The 24,073-nt window shown below is 42.0% G+C and overlaps 2 protein-coding genes across 9 annotated transcripts in view; one reads left to right on the top strand and one right to left on the bottom strand.

Annotated features, from left to right (window-relative positions):
* Positions 1 to 7,867, bottom strand: part of LOC112453572 (protein tiptop) — a 149,042-nt gene extending 141,175 nt beyond the window's left edge. For 2 of the 3 annotated variants that reach the window (XM_025014383.1, XM_025014387.1), the window contains exon 1: positions 6,452 to 7,652. Coding sequence is in view for 1 of the 3 variants with exons in the window: in XM_025014387.1 (XP_024870155.1) it covers positions 6,452 to 6,491 (40 nt within the window). In the remaining 2 variants the exon portion in view is untranslated. The other variant, XM_025014384.1, reaches the window with a different exon arrangement.
* The window catches only part of LOC112453573 (zinc finger protein 845-like), a 68,714-nt gene that overhangs the window by 16,502 nt on the left and 28,139 nt on the right, over positions 1 to 24,073 (top strand). For 2 of the 6 annotated variants that reach the window (XM_025014389.1, XM_025014391.1), the window contains exons 2-7: positions 3,777 to 3,904; positions 4,044 to 4,273; positions 8,347 to 8,660; positions 21,774 to 22,577; positions 22,891 to 23,181; positions 23,690 to 24,013. In XM_025014389.1, coding sequence (XP_024870157.1) covers positions 21,798 to 22,577; positions 22,891 to 23,181; positions 23,690 to 24,013 — 1,395 coding nt within the window. In that variant the 5' untranslated portion in view covers positions 3,777 to 3,904; positions 4,044 to 4,273; positions 8,347 to 8,660; positions 21,774 to 21,797. Of the gene's footprint in view, positions 1 to 3,776; positions 3,905 to 3,950; positions 4,010 to 4,043; positions 4,274 to 8,346; positions 8,661 to 21,773; positions 22,578 to 22,890; positions 23,182 to 23,689; positions 24,014 to 24,073 lie in introns of those variants that run through there. The other 4 variants (XM_025014390.1, XM_025014392.1, XM_025014395.1 and 1 more) reach the window with 4 other exon arrangements.

Genomic DNA, 24,073 nt, shown 5'->3' with positions numbered 1-24,073 from the left:
ATTTATTACTGTTATATGATTTGTAAATATAGCAGGCAAAAATAAACGATGGAATTGATACACAAATTGCACTTTATTTTCTTCAATAATATTGTATATCGATTGCGTTATTCGAATTTATTAAAATATTAATAACAGTAATTTCTGTATCTCAATGTGTGTTTAATGTGTGCAGACTAGTCAGACATTCCAGTCAAAATACCTTCTGAAGAAAAAGGTTTTTCGTTTTGGCCTGTGTGAATTATCGTTTCTTTCTAGGTCATGCAAAGAAACTTGTGTGACTGAGCGATGTGTTGCTTTTTCATCGGATTGAAGGATTTATAGCAGCAGTATAAGGGTGGTCCATATAGGATCTAAAAAATGCGCCGACATTGTTTGAGGTGAAAGTTTGGCGCAATAGGCGTTCGCCATGGGTCGTCGATTTTTAGGATCGCTGGTAGTAGGATCCTGGAATTTCTTCTCGGGACGAGGACGCGCGATTCCAAGCGTTTCCACAACCGGGCCTTGCCATGAAACTTTAACGACACGGGTCTCGCTTCAGGTAAATGCAATGTGAAAAAGCGATGCGTTTTCCGCGAATCAACTCGGGAAAACTTTTTGCCGAAAACGTTTTCGTGAGAGGATCCTCCTTGCTCTCCGTAATTTCCTGGCGCGAAATTTTCGAGAACGTTGCCATGTATCGGCGACGCGGACGTTTATTTTTATCGTCCTTTGTGCGCAAACGCTCCAGGCGTAATCATTTAGTTAACATATGCAGATCATTTGACTAGATTGAAAATATCATGCCATTATAGTTTTTGTTCTCTTGATATTTTCCCAGACATTTGTTTGTTACTCATTAAATCGAAAATTTAGGTGGTTTTGTATCATAAAATATCTTTTTTTTAGAAACATTTCATAATATTAATACAACAAAGATTAATATAGAATTTCACAAGATCATAAAAGTGATTATTTGATAAAAATTCTAATGAGAGTGATTATTTGAAGATATTCTCAACTTATTGGTTTTTGCGGTACATCTATTACGATACATTATTGCAGGTCGTTGAAGTATTAAATGATTTGTGTTCGTATATGAATTTATAGGTCTTAGCGGAATTAATCTTATGTTAGTAACATTTGTTTAAAATATAGCCATATATAAGTCAGTGTAGCATTTTACCACACATATATAAAATTGTCATTATTTTTCTATTAAAATTTTTATCTAAGTTACAGATAGCGAAATCACAGAATTATATAATGCACAGAGCTTACAGCGTGACTAGGTCATAAAACATACAAGTATTATAAGAAATAAACGCTTTATGCTGGATGCTTGAATACGAAGTTATATTTATTACCTTTTAAATAAGAAAATTATGACTATAAATTTTGATTTTAAAATTGCAACAAAGTTGAATAAATTTTAAAATACATTATACAGCCATATAATTATAATTTAAAATCTGTCGATAGCTTTCGTTGCGAATTTTGAATTTCCAGATTTCAGAGACTGATGATGAAAAGTCGTCAGCAGTGTCCAATCAAGGACATAATGGGTGAAGTATTAATTCGGAAATGCCTATTTTATTCACGTGGTGTGAGTCAGGGATAGGAATGCGTCTCATTAAAATTGCAAAGGAAGAGACGTGAACTTTGAGTCTAGACCACCGACAAGATTTCAGAGATTGGTTCGCTTATTCGCGCGGATCGATATGTCTCGTAGGTCTTTTAATTCTAATACAATAGCGTTGCTTTTTCAGGAACGGTCAAAAATCGATTTTTCTCCTGCGCGAGCAACAGAGAAAGAAAAAGAGGAGAGAAATGAGAGCGACAACGAGACGCTCTAAATATAATTGGAGTCCGAAGACTTTGATATTGAATAAATAAGACGCGTCTGTCGGCAAATCAATCATTTCCATTTCCATTTCCATTTATCCCGATTTCGCTATTCGTGATAAGCATCGTTGTGGCGAGAACATTGTGCCATGTAACCGCTGCCTTCAACTATGCAATTCCAAAAGGAATTGCATTCTAAGAAAATATCCAAGAGGAGCGCGAGTATGCATCTTTTTTTTATCAGTGAAGTTGAAGAATTCGCGGGATTATGATCCCAGCAAGCGTTTAGAAAACGCCGAAATCGAGAAATTCAACGTCGCGCTCGACAGATAGAATAAAATCTTTGGAGAAAATAAAATCTGTTAAATATTTTCTTTTCTTTCCGTTGCATTACTTTTTGCGTGGTGCCGATTTTTTTCACGCAACAAGCCGATGTGAAGACACGACGAAATACTGGTAATGCAAATTTCGGGCATGGAGGCCCGAAGGATGCATCGAGGCTGCACCTGTTGCATCGAATGCGAATGTTAGTAAACGTTATGTATATATATAACCTGGCCTTCTTCGCAAGGATCTAGCAAGCGGTTTAGAAAATTGCGTTTAAAAATTGATTTAATTGTTAATAATACAGTACACCGAATCGTTTAATTTTCAGGAGCACTACGAGGAAGTTGTAGTGATTACAAATATAAATATAAGTTCGATAAACAGACTATACAGTCCAATAATAGACTAATAATAGCTTATATGTGTGCTAAAACTAATATTACCATACACACAAATATATAGCAGTATAACAAGTGACAGAGTATCTTTCTACGGATCAGATTTTGTTTAAGAAGCGCAGAACACATTTCTTTCCACAATCGCTTAATTAATATGCAGCCATTATTTATTGAAATGTTATTAATCAAGAAATATTGTAAATAAGTAATAAATAGTTTCGACATCACAGAGCACTGATATACAATAACAGCCAGATAAATAATACATTTATTTTCATCTTTATCTCTAACTACGGTTAGAAACTTTTATTTTGCATAGCTCTTGATATACTGAGAATGGTTGGCATAAAATAAAATAAATCCAATGACAAGAATACGACCGAGTGATGATCGTTTCTCCATAATATACTGCTAATTAGATTCCTGGGCCTATCGAGAGCACAGCGTGATCGCGCGATCGATACCCGGCAGATCGATTCGTAGGATCAACGTATTTTACAGATCCTTTCACCGGAACGTCGTAAATTAAATGGAGAAATTAGCCGCTTCATAGCTCGCCGGGCTATATTTTGTTATTTTTTTAACCTGTACGCGTCTACTTTCGCTGACGGCTTTATCGTTTCGCATGGTTAAAAATTTTCACATTCGTTTCCGGCTTAGATAAATTTTGATTGGCACTTATCAGAATTTAAAAAATACATTGGCTCGTAGAAGTGCATCTTTGTTGCAATTGCGTAAATTAGTAGGAAAGTAAGTATTAAATAACCGGGAAAGTTTGTCCAGTTTTGAAAAAAAATATATCGCGTTTTGTTGTAATAATTAACAGAAAAGAGATACAGGATTTAGGAGTTGTAACTAAAACAGATATGGAATTTAAATATTTATTTTTTGCGTATACTCTCTCTTTTTCTCTTCATAAATATTCTAAGTCCCATTAACGCATAACTTTTCATATCAACACAAAAATCTGATTTATTACATTGGAATGATTTAAATAATTTTATTTTTTGTTTATAATATTAGAATCGCGTTGTCAATATGATGCATTAACAAGCTTACTAGAAAAATTTTCTAATTACAGGAAAATTATAAATATAATAAAAATTGGAATAAATTATTCTTTCTATTTGAGTCGCACGCTAAATTTTCTGTATAATTAAGTGAATGATAGATTTTCGCTGAAAGCAATTTCCGGGTAACTAATCGAAACGTTTATGCATGTTATAGGGAAGAAAGTCATCGGGGGATTGGGAATCGCTTTGGTTCGCGGTAGAGCTGTCGAAGGTGTGTCGGAGCTGGCGAAAAACCCGTAACATACACGTCAGTGAAACTCCGCGGACTGCCGCGAATTTATGGTACGCAGCCCCGGCGTCGCGTCGCGGGATATGCGCGCCGCGCCGCGCCGCGCCGCTTCGCGCCCGCGCACGAGATTTATCGGCGCTTGGCCGAGTTTCGGTAAGGTAAGTTGAGTGAATTGTAAATGTTTCCGGACAGAACTTCACCAAGATGGCGTCCCTCCGCCACCGGGGGCGAGTTTGTTTACGCCTCATGACTCCCCACGTGGGAAAGGCAGCATGGCGCGCGTCACGGCCTCAAACGCACAAATCGCCTCGGCCTGAACCGCGCCGCGCCGGGCTTCGCCGCCGCTCTGCCCATCTGTCGGGAGATTCAACGAAATGGCGTGCTGCACGCCTTCGGCCCGTCTTCGACCTTACTCAACGGAGGTGAGGATAGATAAATTTCAACTTCTCCGGCAATAGAAATTTGCTAAGCGCCCTAATACACCGAAACTTTCTCAACTTTTACGCGTGATCTTTCATTCACTTTAACTTTTAAAAGGACCATCAAAGTGCAATTTATACACATGCGTATATTAACTGTAAGATATAGTAATTTAAAAAGAAAAGATTAATCAGATGTTCTGATATATGTAATTCGAGATGTAATTCGAATTATCGCAAACATCTCACACGTGATATTTTTTTCAAAAGATGATGTCAACACGAAACTAGCATGCTCCGATGTTCTACAATTTTATTAAGAGAAGTATTTTTTTAATACTTTTATAGGGACAAAGGTAAAGAATACATAGTATTATAAATTATTTGGTACACTCCATGCTGTGGAAAATGTATATTTTATATCTTATATCCCCTACATATTAATGATACTAAATTATCTTTCAAGAGAAATTACACTCGTATAAAACTTCTTATGTAACTTTTATTTTTCTTTTAATATGTGTTTCGTAACTTTTTCAACCTTTTAACAGACGTGATTGCATAATCGATCAAATGCACACAGAAAATTCAATATATTTAATTATCTTGGTAAAGAGTAATATTAAAAATTATAGTTGTGTAAGCGATATGCAAAAATCAAGAAATATAGTTAAAATATAGTAAATGTAATAGAGATAAAAGCATGTTTGGCTAGTAATTTTTTAATAGAATAACAGTTTAAAACACTTTATCACTTATAAGTCCTATTAAAAGTTAATAAGACTTAGAATATAATTTTAAAATACATTTCCTCAAAATACAACACACACACACACTATCTCTCTCTCTCTCTCCATCTATCTCTCCGTGAAAAATTTAAATATTTAATATCAGAATGATATATGATTGCTATATTGATCGTTAAACACTTAGTATATACTTAGAATATTTATTGTCCTGAAATTGTACATTTTATTGTCGTACATAACATTCGTAATATGAAAGAGTTTCCCAAATAATCTTTGAATCGTCGATAAACTCAATTTTTTTAAAGTATCCTAAAAAACCTGACCTCACTAACTTATGTATTTTATGCGTCACGTTTCGCCTCCTACGTACTAAAATTACTCAAGCAATCGACGCTACACGGGCGACGTCTGTTTACAACAAAATAGTGCGCCATTCGATTGTTAACTTACCGCTGAAAACGATCGATATATTTCGGTAAAATTCAAGGAAATTTTAACGGAAAAAAATATTTCATTGTCAGAAGTAAACTGTGCTTCAATAAACTATGTCGAGATGCCTGAAGGTTACCGCGTTGAATGCGCAATAACAGAACGTGCATCTCTTCGGTTCAACGAAAAACAGACATTTTCTATTTCTTTAATCCTCACGTTAAAAGTTCCCCGTACGATAATATCCACTGTGCACACGACAGCGGCGTAACTTAGGAACTCCGGCAGCGAGAACGCTAAACTGGTAGTAAAAGACATTCTACGACTTTATGGAAGTTCCCTTACGATCGCCTAGACGTTTTCTTCGTTTTTAATTAATCCATAAACACAGAATTGCAGTAAATCGCTGGCTATAACGCGTCGAGAATTTTATCCCGTGACGTGACGGCGCTCGGTGCACGATGACGATCATCGGATAACAATTCAATCGTGCCCCCCGCCGTCTCGCACACTTCGCTTGAATTTTCGTACGCGTCGAACGTTCTCGTCAGCGCGGCACGGAGAAAATAATTAATCACGTCGGGAGAAAATAAACGCGGACAATCCCGCGCGTGGAATTTCCCGCGATTACTTCCGAAATCACGCCGCATTCCACGTGGTATTCCACGTGGCTCCGCGAGTTCGCTCGACGAATCAGCGACGGTGGAACGCCGGCTTTTCGATCGAACTTTGTCACACGTGAATTGCTCCGCGTTATCTTTCTCGCGCGAGGAAAACTTGGCGAAAATCGAGTCTAGACGAGAATTCAGGTGATTGGCGAGTATTTCAATTTGTAAAAATCAACGACGATTAACGCCGAAATTTATTGTTTCCCGTTCGATTTGGAAAATTCAAAAACTGTGCATCTTGTCTCATCGCTCCCCGATCGGGGTCGATCGGCGAACCTCGTTTCCACCGTCGCCGGTTAAATCTTGGCTCGAGTCTTGGCTCTGTCTTGACTCACATTTCATGCGTTGCGGTGCGTGCTGTTTCCTTCGGGGCATCTGCGTCCTTCGGGAGTGCTCGATTATCCGTGCGGCCTCCAGGTTCTCGTCGCCTGCGACTGCGATCGGTTGGTCCCCAAGAAGTCGAAGCGAGGTCGGGAGCACCGAGAGAAAATATCCTTCGAGTATCTTACCCCGAGATAACCCGTTGGGATAAGTCTTGCCTCTTCCTCCTCCGTTCAATACACTTGCGGTCACCCCTAACCGACACGTGTCCCGACGACCACTACCTCATCGTGATCGCCGACGACCCGCTCGTCGTCAGTGACGCGATCCTCGCGATCGCTGTCATTCTATGAGGAGGAGGCTCGCGGCACCTGTGCACCTTACGTAAGGTATGTTCACACGTAACCGATCGCGAGACAGAGCGACAATACACTCGTCGGATTTCGGAGCGCGACCGGAAACCGCGAAGTTCCTGGGATGTTTTCTTCTCTCTTTCTTTCTCACCCCTGCGAAATCATCTGTACTCGCATTGATGACTCGCGTCGACGTATCGGCGGTTGAATTGATTGCTATTGGGCTATCGTCACTGCATTCTCCGCCGGTGTTATCGCACTGATATTCGCGGGCAATTTCCGATCTCGCGGTACTGGGCCGATTTACTCCGTACTCGTGCACCAACCCCCTGGTTCACCACTTTTCTCTGCAAGCAATCATCAGTCTCACTCGTCACTTTCCCGATCGGTCGCCGCGTTTCACACCGGTTCACGCGATGCTCGTTGCCAACGACCGCTATCGGGATCGCGCCAAGAGATGTCTCACGGATAGATCGAAGAAGGGAAGAGGGGGAGAGAAGGAATCTCGATAATCATGCGATAATCTCTCCACGACGACGCGCTCGCATCCACTCGCGACGCGCGCACGATGCTCCGCGTATGTATCGAAACAATGAAAGACAAAGATAGAAAAAGGTAGAAAGAAAGAGATAATCGGACAGATAACTACATTAACTACGAAACAAGCGAGAAAGAACACGTGTAAATAGATAAAGAGGATATAAACGCGGCAGCAAAGACCGGACGGACGAAAAGAGAAGAAAGATACGCGCGGGAGAGAGAGATAAAGAAAGAGAAAAAGAGAGAGGGAGAGAGAGAGAGAGAAAGAGCGAAAGATCCGGAACGCGGTAGACGGAAAAGAAGCGGGGAGGAGGTGGAGGTGGTGGCTACCGTCGTTCGTGGATCGCGAAATCGAGCGGGCGGCGGTCCAGCGCTGACTGACTACGGACTGGCGTCGCGGCGGCAGGCCGTGTGGTGGGGGGGAACCCCAGGAGTAGTAGTAGTCCTCTTTCCCTCCTCCAACGCCCGTTCTCGTTTCCTCGCTCACCCGCTCTTCCTTGCCTGGCCTCACACTCGCGCGCCCGCTCGACCTCTCCTTTCCCGCCTTCCGTCGCCCTCATTCTTTCTCTCCGCCGCGGCGGCCGCGATCGCGTCCGCGGCCCGCGAACGAGGCGGCCGACGAAGCCGCGAGGGGCGGGGAGGGGATCGCGGCGGAGGGACCGCCGCCGGGCGAAGTGTACCAGAGTGAATGAGCGAAACCCGTGGGGGAGGAGGGGGCGTGCGTCTTGTGCTCCGTCGTTCCTCTCGGCTTTACCCATACACGCGCGTCGCGACGCAACGCGAGCCGACGCGACGTGGCGCGACGCGACGCGAGGGGCCCCCGCGCCACGCCAGCGACGGCGCAAGAGCCAGCCACTCTCGTCTGCGAATGCACCAGACGCTGGCGGATGCGCTGCCCGCTGCAACGTGGCCGCGACGTGGCACCCACGCGTCCCCCGTCGCGGAATGCCGCGAATTTTTATCGCGTTCCCCGCTTTTTCGCGAGCTATCATCCGGGCCACGGGATTTTCGGACAGAGACTGTGCGAGGTACTGAATGAAAAAAGGAACCAACCGGATCGGGAAGGCCTGTCGACAGATCTATAGGATTACAAGTACGCTCGCGCGCACGGGGGAGGTCAGAAAAGGAGGCGGGGTCCCCGACTATGTCGCTCCACGAGGGAGGTGCACGAGGGGGGGAGGACGTCGCTGTAGCCGTGATGGTTCTGATTGCAGCCGCGCGGGGCGCTGTTGCACAACGAACTACGGTACTACGGCGACGCGGAGCCACACCTAGGAGTTTCTCGAGATTTTCACGAGGAAAACCGTGTAGCAGACTCCTGCTGGTCGAGGTGAGTACTCGATCACCATTGTTTGTTAGCGAATTAGAAGGGCAATTCGTGGATAGATCGAGAGATAACGCTATCGACCGTATTACTGAATATTCCGAGATCTAACCTCAAAACGCACAGTAGCTGTATAAAGATACAAAGTTTGTTACGTTAGAGATTCTGGGCGTGCCGAATGCTTCTTTCTTGATTAGTAGCAATGTTTATGTATGTTTCACAATATTTAGATACATTTATTATGTAGAAAAATATGATATCAATTTAATTGAATATTGCTGGAAGTTAGGAGATTGCTAGAAGGTGTTTAGTAGAAAATTAGATATTAATTAAAAAACTACTTCTTTTACTAAATGCAAAGCATTGAAAAATAGTGATAAGTTAAAGCTTAATGTTGCATTATCAACAGTTTTAAAGTTTTGCTGTAAACGTCTTTTTTATTAAAAAGAAGAGGATATATCTGCTTGTACTCTGCAACGTGCTGCATTTATTAATTTTTTTAATGCTAGACGAAATCGGGTTTGCTTAGCCAATGTCGAAAGTTAGCAGATAATTAACGAACGTGCAACGTTGTTAAAAGATTTTTCAATATTTACAAAAATTATTGCTTTTCTCTGTTTCTTTAAATATAATAAAAATAGTATCTGATATGGTACAGTAGCTTTCGACTTTCACGATTTTCCTTGGAGTTAAGTTTCTGCGATTTATGCTAATATTTTTAGTTATTGTGTAGATAATTTACAAAAGTTTCATATTATAATGTGTTAACAAATTTATTCATGACTATCATTCAATAAATAATTTAAATATAACACAGTAAATGTTATATCACATCAATAAATTATTGAAAAATCCATCAGTATAAAAACTGCGAAGAAATAATGAGATGCAGTCATTCTCAACATCTTATACGAAAGAACGAATCTTATTCATTCTTCATTTCTGAACTACTTTCTTTTTTCTCATCGCTTCCTTCAATCAGTGATTCGTTGTCCCGCTTTTCTGAATCCCCTTCAGCTCCGAAAAAATCCCTCGAAAATATTATTTTCAAAGAATCCGGTGATTCGTACTATCTCGATTTGAGAGGCTCGTTTTGGCGGGCACCGGTGGAGGCGCTGGCAACATTGGCAGTGTTGCGGGGTGAACCGTACCAACTGGCGGGCAGTCTCCGCCCACCAGGCGGAGCCCGCATGATCTATAGCGTCATAGAACACCCTTACCGTCGTGGTAGGAACCGAACGGCGACGCCCACAGTGCGGAACGTGCGCGCTGCACCCCTGCCGCCGCCACCGCCGCCACCGAGGGCCGAGGATGTTTATGCTTCTGCCTCCGTGTCTCTATCTAGTCGTGGTCCTGGCGCTGGGCTGTTTCTTTCTTGTCGTCGTCGTCGTCGTCGTTGACGACACTACTGCTACCGTCGGCATACGCTCCCCGGCTTATCCTTCGCTCCTTCCATCCGGCACGCGTTCATTACCGCTAAACATTCCTGTCAATTAAAAGTGCACCAACGCCCAATTTACCGGCGGTCGTCTGTCGTTTCGGCGAGCTCGCCCGCGGATCGGATATTAACGACGCTAGGTTTTTCTTTCCTTTTTTCCCCTTTGTTCTTGTTTTTCTCTCCTATTTGTTTCCTGGCGCACTTCCTGCTGGATTCGCGAGGGTATAGCCGTACTTATGGGCTTTTCGTTAGCGCGCATGCAGATGTACCTTGGTTTATGATTATGGCGCCTGGCTCTCATTTCCACGGAGACAGAAGCGTTCCAAAGGGAGGCAACAATTTTTCCGTAATGCTATGATAGTTTTTTTTTTTCGGAGCATATGTCGGTGGATATGTCGACGGGGAGGACAGGTATAATACAGATATTTTGTTTGCAATGAAATTGTACATAACATATGGATAATTTTTAGACATTTATAATCTTTATCTAATCCTAACAATCATAATTATTAGGATTTATGCGTTATATGAACTATATCATATCATCATATGATTTAAACCACCCCTGAATTAAAGATAACTAATGACGTACATGAAAATTTATAATTAACGTGTTTCTTATTGAACTATATAATTATATTTAATAAATGAAATATATGAATAAATGAAAAAGAGAAGTATATCCTATATGATGAAATTAACGTACGGATTATTTGCGTACTCATATTAGTTAATAATTTTATAATGTTCTTTTTCTCTGTTTCAAATTTATTTAGATGACGTTGTCGGATAACTTGGCTACAACCTGAATTCGTTGGTTCTTTTCTATACTATACATTTATGTTGAATTTGATCGAATACTTGCAAAAATTTATGAAATAAACGAAGCAGTGGTCAGAGATAATAAATATACAAGATATATTGGATGAATATAAAAATAAACTTTTGCTTGTTTATTTACGAGGATTTTTTAACGGCAACTCAACGCGACCAATGTGTCAACTAATAAATAAGCTAAATGACAATTACATAAAATCAATATTGTTCAGCATATTTTTAAATATTTTAATACCTAAAATCCAAATTAAATTTATTGCAAAACAAAATCTTTTAGAAAAACCTGCTATCTTGCGATTTTTGGTCATGTTAGTAATATGTATCTTTTAACTTAATTCACCAAATATCTTTAATTTTTAATATTGCTAACTTTGTCACACTATTAACAAATCTGAAACAAGCACGAATTCTTCTCAGTTTGGTTTTTAATATGGACGACAGCAGCGCCCAGCTTATAAGAGCCCGTAAAAATATACGCGAGCAAACGTGAATTCCTGTTCTTGTGTGAGCGTTGCGATGTAAGATTCATTCGCGATACCGCATTCGCGATATTTGGCTCAAAGAGGTGAAAGGCTAGCCGGGTATGCCGACAACAACGTCCGCTTGCCGAAGAAAGTACGTATCTCGCAGTCACCTTAGATTCATGAAATAAATTCCTCAATAAATCATTAACTTGTATGTTTGACGGCTCTCATAACTTCGCGATAACTTTCCTCTATACGAAAGGTTCCGTCCAGGCTAATATTTCTTCCGACGTCTTACCAACGGTAAACTTTATCCAACCAGTGCAACTCAGAGCATTGTACACGGTCAGTATGGGTCGGAAAACGATATGGCCGCGTTCCCCGAGGAAAACAGCTAATGTCGCGATTATGCGTTTTATTTCTCTTAAAAATATTGCCGCCGCCTCGTTAAAAACAGAATTAATCATTAATGTCAAAGACTCAGCTCGTATGGAATCTCTACAAACAAACGAGCATAATTTTTTAGAAACATAAATAAAATGAAATATTTTAAAGTCTAATTTTCGCGACTAAGGAATATACTTTTTCCACAGATATACATATAAATATAATATAAGTTTCCAACATATATATATATACATATATACACACGATATCTTTGTCTGACAGTTGATGAGACAGTAAACTTTTTTTCATGCTTATACAACGCCGTTGCGAGTGGCTGAAAAACGATCTTGTGTATATGTGCAACGCAATAGACGCGTCTGCGTCTCCTACCGTTGACTGCGGGGGTCCCTTTTACGATCGTCGCCGATGTCGGTAGACGCACCCGGAGGCACTAAAACTTGCGAATATTTCGAAAGACGGCCCGTTACGCAATGACAATGTGGGTCAGCGTACAAGTCTGTCGCGCGTAGATTCATGTGTGCACTCGCTTGTGTACGTGTGTCTACTTGTACAGCCACCAGCCCCCTGCGGGGCCGAAATAAGTGCACCTCGTAAAATAAAGTCCCCTAGCTGTATCTGCGGCGGCAGCGCCGATCTTATAGTATCGCGACAATCTTCCTAGATCTTGATCCCCGCGTCGAAATCCGCGTGGGCGTGCGAGCGTGTGCTTGCTGTCAGCCCGAGCCGTCAATCTGTCAGATAACGATAGGGGATATCGATAATCCCGATGTAACGCTGGTGCGACATCTAAACGGAGTAGCATTCGGTTTTACAATGTACTGACGAGACTTATTCTGTCAATCATTTAATCTTGCGCTTTTGTAATCCTTTGCTTGAGACTTCTGTGGATTGTCGGATGAATTTACTGTTTCCTTCGATGGTCTACCCTACACTAGAAACGTTTTCAGAGACATAAATGCAATAGAAAAGCGGGACATAGATGCAATAATTGTGAAAAAATTTTTATTTAATTTAATATATAAAGAATAAGAAATTTTATAGCAGCAATATAGGAATGTGGAATAAAGTCGGGGAATAAGATTGCACATACGCAAACAGAGTCTGCATCGCTTATTGCGATATTTATACAAGCGCTACGGAATTTTTACATTTGGCACGTCCGACAAATACCTCTGATTTGTTTGAAAAATCCTAAAACACAGCGGCGCAATAAGAATCGAATAGCAGAACTGACGTTTTGCGTGGGCGGTCGTGTTTGTATGCGTATATGCGTGTGCGATTGTGTCTATGCGCGGATCGCGGATAACACCATACGACGGACGTACGCACACGGCACGCTTGAAAATAGATCTACTATCGACATTTCGCTTCTCGCGACCATAAATTCGGCTGAAAAAATCGCGTATACGAAATAGTTTACAGACGTCGGTTGCCGCCAGCTAAATACCCCGCGTTTGTTACCGAATCGAATTGCATCTGTGTGAGAGTTACAGGCGTTTACATTTATTTTTTTATTACTTTCCTCCTCTCCTCTCACTTTTTTTTACACTAGGCTCTTCTATTTTTTCCATCCTGCTAGAAAAAGATGCGCATATTTTGTACCATTTATTTCGCAAACTCAATTGAGTCAATGAGAGATGACAGGGGAAATTCGTTAGAATCGTGTCACTTACTGAAGAGCAATTTTCGGACTAGCGAAAATTGGGCAACGGGAGTAAAGGACGAGGACGACTTATTCTTCTATGTGATGCACCGTGCGAAGAAAGCGTCACCTCTCTTTTTTTTCTTTCTCTCCATCTTCTTCTCTATTCCACCGAATTCCTCCTTTTCCCCGAGACCTCCATGAATTATCCCGCACTCGTTTCTCGAGCGTCGAAAGGAAAGTCGGTAAGCGAGAAGGGCGAGGTAGAATAGAAAGGTTCTCGTCGGGCTCGAACGAAAGGGGGGCAAGAGCGAGATGGGAAGGTCGCATTTCCAACAAAGTAACCTTCGCGTAGTCTCAAAAATAGCCGGAGCGAGCGATTGAGTCGGCGATTAGAATACCTTCGGGTATACCGGTGAGAAGATTGACCGACCGGAGGCGGCCTGTTTGAAAATAATTGCCGCGATGTTTCGACATGGAGAAGTCGCAGATGAACCCCCCACGGTCCGTTCGTTGCGCATTTTTTTTTTAGATCGCTGATGGAGCTCGTCTATCACGTGATTTTGACGATAACTACATACGAAGCATCCGAGAATCTATGAATTACATCGGGTCATGTGCGTTAGAAATGCAATTAGAAATTAATATATATTCTGATAGGTGCTGATATCAAACCCAGAAGAATGGTGAACTACAAAGTTTAATACGAGACACTTACACTGTCTCGACTTATGAAAAATTGAGATAAATATTATATTTCGAATTACTGCCTTCCATGATATTTATTCAATATTGAATAGTTGAATTGTTACAAAATAACTACACGCGGAGAAGAGTGTGTATGATTAAAGTATCAGAAAATGACATAACTCTTAAAAGAAACAATTAATAGTACGAGTGTGCATTACTACGGTTGCTTAACGTATTATTCCAATTTTGTGGGAACCAAAATTAATTACTGTTTAATCAAAGATATTATGTTTTATCTTTATTTCCAAGAATAGACAAGTATTATCTTTAAAAAACATAACAAGGATTTTTCTAATATTTTTTATCCTTCTCGATCAATAGTAGTTTTGCTAAGTTTTTCAAGATGATGAACAATTTTTTAGTAATATTTATCTACAATCTATGATCTGGAATAGAATGAAAAAAGCGTCAAGAGCGTCAATTGTGCAGGAAATTGGATTTTTGTAATTACTTATCATTTCGCATATTTTATTCTTATGTTTCATTACGTTTTGGTCTGAGCACCGGCATATTTTTGTCCGCGTTAAAAAGTTACGGTTGCAACGCGGACTCTATCCGGGCTCGTACACGCGACATGGTACAATTTTTCATAGTGGTACGAGCGATAATATTGTGAACTTGGCGAGTGTAAAGTACCAGAAACGCAAGCGGACTGTTGGTGTGGATGGAAGACGTTAATTTATCTCCCCACTTTTGTAAGGAACGTTATCGCGCTGTAATTCGTTCATGCACGTCGACATTCTCTTAACGCAATTAATCCTGCTACTTGCGCAAGGAACACTTCGATATCAAAGAAAAATTAATTTCACACTGCTTAATTATGATACTAAAGTGGCCATTTAAATGAGATATAAGAATTAATTTACGTAGTAAAAGTAACACTGAAATACATTTTATTACTGCTTTATTAATTTTTCTTTTTTTCTGGCTTTAACAACTTCTTACAATATGCTTCACGTATAAAGCTTAATCTTATCTATTTAATGCTTGGGATTTAAATAAATTCCTCACTCTTTTCTGTCTTTTAAAATAATTTTCTTAAATTTATAATTGTATATCTTATAACAACGATATTGTATTTATTGTATGCATGCGTAAACACCAATATTTTAAAAAATTATGCACACCGACTTTTTTTTCTTTTTCTCTCTCTCAAATAGTTGAAATAGTTGAGTCTTTTTCTGTCTGTACTATTATAAATAAGCGATACGCGTTTGTTAGGCAGAAATAAAAGTTTTACGACTCGATCGAGAGATCGTTTCTGAATTGCGAGGGTGGTCTAGATCGCGCGTTCTATTTTTTTCACGAGGGTTGCGGACGGAGAATCTAGTCATTATTACTTTGTGACATTGATTGCAGGCATTAAATTGTCCATTAAAGCTGTAGCTATTTTTAACTCACGCATATCTATGAAACTTGACGTAGTGTTGTTGCTTTGAAGCAATATAACTGGGAAAGGTTTTTTTACTTAAATAACTATCGAAATTAATATATTTTTTCGTAAATACATCCCATTTTTTGTATATATAGCAAAATAATATTCAGAATATAGTAAAGTGTTTGTGTGCAATAACGTTCTAAGATGTAGTTTTGTTTTACAAGCAAATAAATAAATTAAGAAAAAATAAATTGTGCGCATGAAATTTGACTTCTTTTACGGTGCGCAAAAAAATTCCCATCACTGCTTATCGAAACGTTCTGTATAACAAGTTTATCTGCCGGATTTATAATGTATTATATAAAATGTTAATGTTCTTATTTTGACGTTTTTGATTTTGTGTCGTTTAATCACGTCTACGAAATAAAATTGACAACTTACTATGGAAACGATCTTTTTCTCAATGGAAACGCACGCATTTCAGAATACTTATTTTGTGCGGCTCTTTTCTTTCAGCCGTTATGAATAATCGTGCACTTTACGAGAAAGTTCTGGCCACGCAAGAAGTTTGTTCCGCGAAGTTACTGACCGCCTAACATCCTTTTAACTTAGAATCTGGTGTTCTTCGGGTAACCACATTAAATCTGTCAGCGGAAGCCGCATTCCTTGCCGCTGCCGAACGTCCCTCGAATCGAACGTCTTTAAATGGATATCCTTAAAGGGGCAAATGCCTCCGCGTAAGAGAAGACCTCTTTTTATACCCTCTACCTACAAAACACATCGTCCCATTTAGATCCCAAGCGACGTAGATCTCGACGACCGAGATCTCGTCCCGATTGGTCAAACTCGAAAACATTTGGACTGAATTCGAAGCTCCTTGGATGTACGGATAGAGAGGATCCCGATGGAGACAGCAGGTCAGACGTTGAGTGCTAGCCTAGCATACAGCGCCAGCATTCGTATAGAAGCTTCGTTGCAGGGTGCGCGGCGGCTACCGTGGAGGTGATAAAGGGGGAGGGGGAGTTGGTTGAGGAAGGTGACGGGGGGGTGGCAGTTGTCGGCAGTACGGCGAAGGAAGAGGCGGAGGAGCGCCGAGAAAGAGAGAGAGAGAAAGACAGAGTGAAAGAGAAGCCGAGGTCCGTCGGTATCGATCGGGCGTCTGCGGTAGATTGACACGTGTCATGGCCGCCTCTCTCTCGGTGCCGGAGAGAACGAAAGGAAAGCGGCGGGCGGGAGAAGGACGGCGGCCGCCGTGAGAAGCTGCGGAATAAGGGTGAAGGAGCGAGAAGGAGCGCCGACGACGGCAACGGCGGCATAGCGGCGGGTGGCGCGGCGTCGAAGGTGGAGGAGGACGACGCGAGGGCCGTCGAGTGGGTGGCTGGCCGGACGGGGGGGAGGGGAGGAACCGGCGGGCGGCAGAAGAGAAGGGGGCAGGGGGTCGAGGGAAAAGGACATTAAGGTGCGTAATAGCCAGCGGGGCGAGCGCGCACCGCCGCGGCATCGATTAGACAGAGGCTCCCTCATCCCATTGCTAGAATGCAGCCCACCCTCTCCTCTTCCTCCTCCGCCACCTTCAACCACCCACTCACCCGCCATCCCGGCCCCCTCCCCCCGCCGCCCCCGACGCAGGGTCCCCACGACCACCCACCCTCCACCTACTCCGTCGAACTGGAGAGCCCCCGAGTACGTGCTCTACATACACACTCGCGCGCTTATGTCAGTTCCTGTCCTGCTGCCGGCGCTGCCACTGCCGCCGCCACCGTTGCGAGGAGGAGAAAGAGAAAGACAGAGAGAGAGAGAGAGAGAGAGAGAAAAGGAGAGAAAGAGAGACTCGGTACCGGAGAGCGAGAGCAGTGGGCCTGGGGAGAAAAAGAGACAGTGGCTACGGCGAAGGGTGGCCGAAGCCACCTCTCTACCTATCCCGTGGCACCTATACACGCGCGTCGGGGACACCAACGTCTAACGTCGTTATAAACATTAACGGAGCGGCTCAATATTCCCCGGACCTTGCATCCCCCTGCGTCTACCTCCGGTCCATGTCCCTTCTCAGGCAAGCAGGCCCCTTCCCTTCCCCCCCTCCCCCGCTAGCCGGACGCTCGCATGCGGCGAGCTCACCTTGCTACAGTTTCCGGGTCCTCGGTTGACCCTACGGAGGGTCACCTAGTACCTAGTTGGTATGCCTCGGACGACCGAAGTCGAAAGGGTGTACTCGCCACTTCTTAGCGAGTGTACGAAACATTGAATGGTACTTGCGGCGTAACCAGCTTTCGCGGACACTACCCGTCCGTCCGATAACGCGGGCCTTTGTCCGAGACCGCTTCTTTCCCAGTATCGGCTATAAACAAACTCAGAGATTTGCGATACATCTTTCGTTTACGTGGGATGCTCAAGTCTTATAGAAATTATTAATAAAGACAGATTTTTTTATACATGTATTGAGTCGTCACTTCATATAAAATTATATCGAATATTCGGCACAATAATTCATGTACGAATATAAAGTGCAATAATAGTTTATTATTTGTTATTACGTAAAAAAAACCTAGAATTAAATTTCTTTGGACAGAGTATGTGCAATGATTGAATGTAAATTGAAGGAGGAGCGTTATGCGACGAAGTTAGAAATTGAAAAGGATCGATCCCCTCGCGTATTATTCCGATCAAACTCCAGTCCTAACGGCGAAAGATCGAAACGGCACAATAAATGGCTCGCCGAATTTGTAATTGGAGACAAAGAGAACCGAACGTTCGCCGTTTCTCTTGCAAATACAAACAAGTCTAGCAGAATTACGTTAGGGAGATTCAGTCGATTTCATATACGATCACTCGGTGGATCTCATCGTTCTCGAACCGGGATGAGGAGGAGAGCGATGAAAAGGAGGTTAAGAGAGTCCACGGGAATGGAGCCCGTGGTCGCTTACGGCTTCAGATCGGGATCGTCTAATTTCGTTCGACGAGTCCCGCAAGGATCCTTCTCTCCGTCGTCTTCGTCGTCGTCTTCCGCTCGCTCTATTCGGACTTCGATTTCGGTGACGGGGTTGTACGAAACCGACACATTCGTGTCCGAGGGATCTGATTATTGTTAATTATAGCAGACATTAAGAGCGAGAGAGGGTGCGGGACCCTCGATCATTCTGGCCAGATTAGTGATGATGATCGAAGGCGCAGTAGATACCGTTCCCCATGATCGCGTAGGCCATTTTACTTTAGCGAATCATTGTTAGTTGCAGCTAAAATATATATATATATGAAAGAGAGAGAGAGAGAGAGAGAGAGAGAGAGATGTTATTCTATAAAATAATTAGTTTTTTTACAGCACAAGACACTTCTTAATTTTATAGTATACTATTAAAATTCTAGGATGTGTATCTCTCTGTCTATGATATTCATATAACACAAAATTATTTTATATTTTTACTCCTTCGTATGTCCATCTGTATATAGAAATATAAGTTTTGGGAGATGCAAATTATAAATATTAAAATAATGCAGCTGCGAAAAAACTTGTGTATATAACATATTAATCTGGCACAGTAAAATTTATAATAATACGCTATTGCGATAAATCGGTATCGAATTATGCGGCAAATTAAATTTTATTAAGTATTATTTATTTCTCGCGTTTCCTTGTCTTTCTCTTCACGATCAGATCGTTTTGAGGGGCAATCTCGCGTTTACACGTTACATCGTTGGCAGCAGGTGCGCATCCTTTTTCCGCACCGCGATCGGTAATTAGGGATTAGTCATCGACGATCCTCGATCAACGGCGACAACGAGCAGCACTGGAAGTGCTTCGACCATGGATATTACATTGACGTATCGGTGCTTCAGCCACTTTCACGCAGACATCACCCAATTAACGGCCGTTGTTTTTTCGGCAAATACTCGTAAATCTCGGCGCGCATCTGACCGTCCGGTTTATCCGCGATACTCGTGGCCAATCGTCCTTCTTATTAATGTCGTACACGTGTTACATACGTGACACGACGGATTTGCGCGGAATCGTTCGAGTTTCGAGGGATATCTAATCCGTCTCTTATTAAGGCCTGTTTACTGTTGATTTATCAAGTTAGTTTTGCTTATAGTTGACATCAGAATAGCTCGATCCATTAATTCCGTGATTACTGCAAATATACAACATATTTGCTGTTATTCTTAAGGCTATCTTTGATAAATTAGGTTTGATTTTTGTCATTGGAAGAATATTCTAAATTAATTGCTCAAAAAACTAATTTTCTGAGAAATTAATTTAAATTTTTAAAGAGTTGTTTTATTAGCAAATTACATAAGAGATGTTTCTTGATATTGATAGACTGTTATTGGAGAAAAAACGTCATACATAAATTCGCAAGTGCATTCTTTCAAATGTAGAACGTTTCAGAATGTCATGTACGGTGTATTAAATTTATGTAGAGTGTCAAGAGGTATCTTGGAATATCTGCGGGAAAATTATCGAATATTATGGCTGCTGCAAATAATAAGATTACAATACATTGTCTTGCTTCAACAGTTTCCGTTACAGAGTCTGATATTGGGAAAACGAATTGCAAAAAATTCTCCGTGGAATTTGATCCGAAGTTTACTCTTTAAAGGTATATCGGCAACAGGGGAATAATCCACGAAGTCCGCTCGTTCGGATCCCTTCTGTTATGCGGCCACGCGTGATATTCAACATCCGATCGAGGGCGGTTAACCCGGGCGCTAAGTTGGTTACGTTGTAACGGAAACATTTTTGCAACTTCTCGACTATATGCAAATCGAATTTCGGTCACGTCAAAGGTAAACTACGAACGACGACGAAACCGGGATGCGGGATATTAGTCGATCGACAGAAAGAAAGAAGGAGAAAGGGAGAGCGCGAAAGGGAAGAGAGGAGGAGAGAGAGAGGAGGAAACGAGACGACACCGACGAGCGTGTTTCGGAGCCGGATGGAAATTTCATTCGCTAGTTTTCTCCGCTTAATAAGACGAGAGACAGAGCCACGAGGTCGCTGCCGGTTTGCAGACTTCGGAAAGGGGAAACAGAAAGGGCGCAACAAGGGCGGGGGTGATGCGGAGGACGCGCACGGGCTGCACGGTGGAATAGGGGGGACGCGGCGAAAAGGGAGAACGGGCGGGGGATGCAGAGGGGCGGCCAGGACTGGGAGGCGAAGTGTCGTCGTCCGAATAACGGCCAAGCGGCATCGACCGATCTTCCTGCCCCCGGCCCGCACGAAGCGTCAACTTGTTTCCCTTCTGCTGCGCGAATATCGGACCTTCAATTTGCCCACTGCGGTTCGCTAACGCGATTGTCCTCAGCGAGCTGTCCATGACGCGGTTGTTGCGTGACGCGTGATCAGGGTATGACGGCTAAACGGTTCTCGAATTTACTTCGCGGAGGTACACGCGCTCGAAACCGCGAGCAAATGAATTCCTACTGTCAAATTAGGAAACGAGATGAAATAACACCTGAAAAACACCTTTTTTACAGATTTTTTTTTCTTCTGTATTATTTGGTTCTATATAAAATAAAGATTTACAATTTAACCGAAACTAATTCAAACCATGTAATATACTTTTAAAATACTTATAATATATTTTTTCTAAAATTAAAAAGTAAAATGTACGAAACATATTACAAAGTAAAACAATTATTTAAAATACAACTTTTTATTAACCCTAGCTAGCCACACTTATTTTCGAGTCTTTAATTCGCTACACTCCGATCCGTGAGACCGCTCGACTTTGTCATATTGTCATTTGTATTCTAATTAATATTTTTAAGCTTGTACTGTGTAGAATTTGATAATACAGACTTTAAATAAGATGTTTATGATAATATTAGGTCAAGAAAATGATTTGAATTTAAACTAAACTTATTATAAGAAACTATAAAATTATGTTATTATATGTGAAAACTAGAAAACTGAAAAACGTTCAGCGGTCCACTGGATCGGAGTGTGGCAAGCTAGAGTTAATTTTTAGGTATGTCTTTCTTCAAACTTTGCATTTCTTGTTCTTAATTATTATTATTTAGAAAAAATATGTTATAAAAATACTTAATTCATATGATAATTGTATAATAAACGTATTCACAGCCATAACAGTATTCCAAAGCCCAATCCGTGCTGCCGCGTCACAAGGTCGATTGCAATAATAATATTTAAGGAAGAAAACAATAGTTGTTCAAATTAAAATAAGCAATACTTCTGATGTTATTTCAGCGCAGTTTCATCTGAGCTCGACCGATGGAGGGCTATGAAGAAGACGATGACACCCATTTCTGCATCAAGTGTAACTTGACAATCCACGGGCTCGACAATTATGTGCGGCATCGTCGATCGGGCTGCCGATCGCCCAACGTTAAAATCGAGATTGTTCACGATCCACCGTCGACGCCGACGACCGTGTCCTATCCCGAGATTCTTAACGCGGACGCTTTCTTCAGTTCGCTGGAATTACAGAGCAACACTCGGCGAGCGCCGACTTTACTGGATAACAGTCGGAAATTCAAGAAAGATGACAAGAGAAAGAAGGACCAGAAAGGTCAGGTGGATGGTGACGAGCCCGGCTCGAAGGATAAGCTTCACAGCATGTTACCCGCCGTCAGCGATCTGGACGAACCGCCGGATCTGTGCATCCAGTCTCTCAAGCAGACCACACTCGAACGAAAGAGGCACGAGAATCAGCAGAGTTGGTTGGACGATAGTATTCTCGCCGACCTTGCTTTGGGGAATAGCGCGAACAAGGAGCTGGCGAGATATGGAGTCGACTTCGAGGAGTACGATGACTCCGAGGACGACGTACTGGAGGAGGAATTGGAGGAGGATTCCTATTCAGACTCGGATGACGGCGAAAATCGGGAGCGTCCACCGCGAGATCACACCGGTGGAAAGTGGAAGCCCGGACTTGACGATTTGCCACAGCCACAGGACATGCCGCATATGCATGAGGAGGACGACGATCATCAGGAACATCCCCCACCGACATATACCGGCGGCAAATGGCGACCCACGGAGACATCGCAAGTAAGAAAAAAAGATTTATTTCAAGAGCATGAGAAATTTTGTATTATAAATTGTAGTTCGAAAATGAGCGTTTTTGCTTCGAGAGGTAGCACACGAATAATGAGTTTCCTCAGGAGAATATTATAAATAAAACAATGGAAAAATAACGCGAATGAAATCAGGTTAATGCGCGAATTTTTAACGTAAATTTGATTTGTCTTGAGAATCATCCTGTGTATCATGAATTTGATATGCAATTTGATTCTACGAGTGTACGCGACCTCTCGCGCGAGCGATGACGATTTGTTGGACAAAGAGACATTGACCATTACAGAAGGTCGAGGAATACGAAAGCAAGAACACATCCGGACAACCGCCGCCAGGACACACGCGAGGGAAATGGGTACCGGGTGCGCGAACGGATATCGAGTCGGGATATTGGTGCAATCCTTGCGGCAGGAAGCTCGCCTCACGATTGGTCTACAACAGGCATCTGCTCTCTGATTTGCACGCCAGGAGGAGCATTAAGGAGCTCGACGGCGGTCTCCATCTACGACGCGGAATAAATTCGCACGCGAGAGTATCCAGAAGAGTGTCCACTCGTAGGCAGACTTCGCTTACAACGGTAATGGTCTCTTCAATACCTGTTAACGCATCATCAAACCCAATATTTTTACTTTCTGTTAGCTTATTTAAGAGATATACTGCTTCTTCTATTAGATAGAAAATAACATGAATTTTATCCTGTCAGGTAAAAATAATTCTTATGCATTAACTAGTCGACAGTTACAATTATAGGTATCTTTATTTCACTAACACTTTCTTTTAAAAAGAATTTCTAAAATTGATGGGAAAATATCAGATAAAATTGCGCTTAGAAGAGAAAGATCAGTTAAACCTGTGCGCCTCTTTATATATTTATAACTCGTAAAGATTTAAATTCTATCCGATTATTTATGAGATAATATACCGTGTTTCAAAAATATCGCGCGACATTAACTCTCTAGGAATTACATAAAAGCAGAAACATATTTCAAATGTAAATAACAATAGCAGTTCTCTTAACGGCGCGGACGAAAATTTTTCTAAATCTCTAATGCAAACTGTCCGGTTAAGTCACGCTGTGTTATCAGAGGACGAAAGAAGAGCCCGAGCAAAAGAAAGTTAAGAAAGGTCTGCGTCGAAGAGAGAAGGAGATTCTTCTCTGCGAGATGTGCCGCACGCGCGTGAGGAGGCCTCAAATGGGTAAACATTTGCTCTCCCATTACCATTGCCGTGTGTCAGGTGTCCTTGTGAATCCTCGCAATCCGAGTGTACGCCGTTTCCTTCTGGAGCACATAGCGAACGTGGTACGACAGAGCCCCTTCCAATGCGCTCCTTGTCGTTTTTACTGCAACACCGAGGAAACGTTCCTGCTTCATTGGCGTTCTGATCTTCACTCCAAGACCGTCGAACAGGTGAGTGGCCGCTCGTTCATCGAGAAGCCAGACGCTAAGAATTTTTTGGGTCAAGATTCG

This window comes from Temnothorax curvispinosus, unplaced genomic scaffold (genome assembly GCF_003070985.1).
Source record: "Temnothorax curvispinosus isolate PA1 unplaced genomic scaffold, ASM307098v1 QBEX01004528.1, whole genome shotgun sequence".
Taxonomy (NCBI): Eukaryota; Metazoa; Arthropoda; class Insecta; order Hymenoptera; family Formicidae; genus Temnothorax; species Temnothorax curvispinosus.
This window is presented reverse-complemented; position numbering and strand designations above follow the sequence as displayed.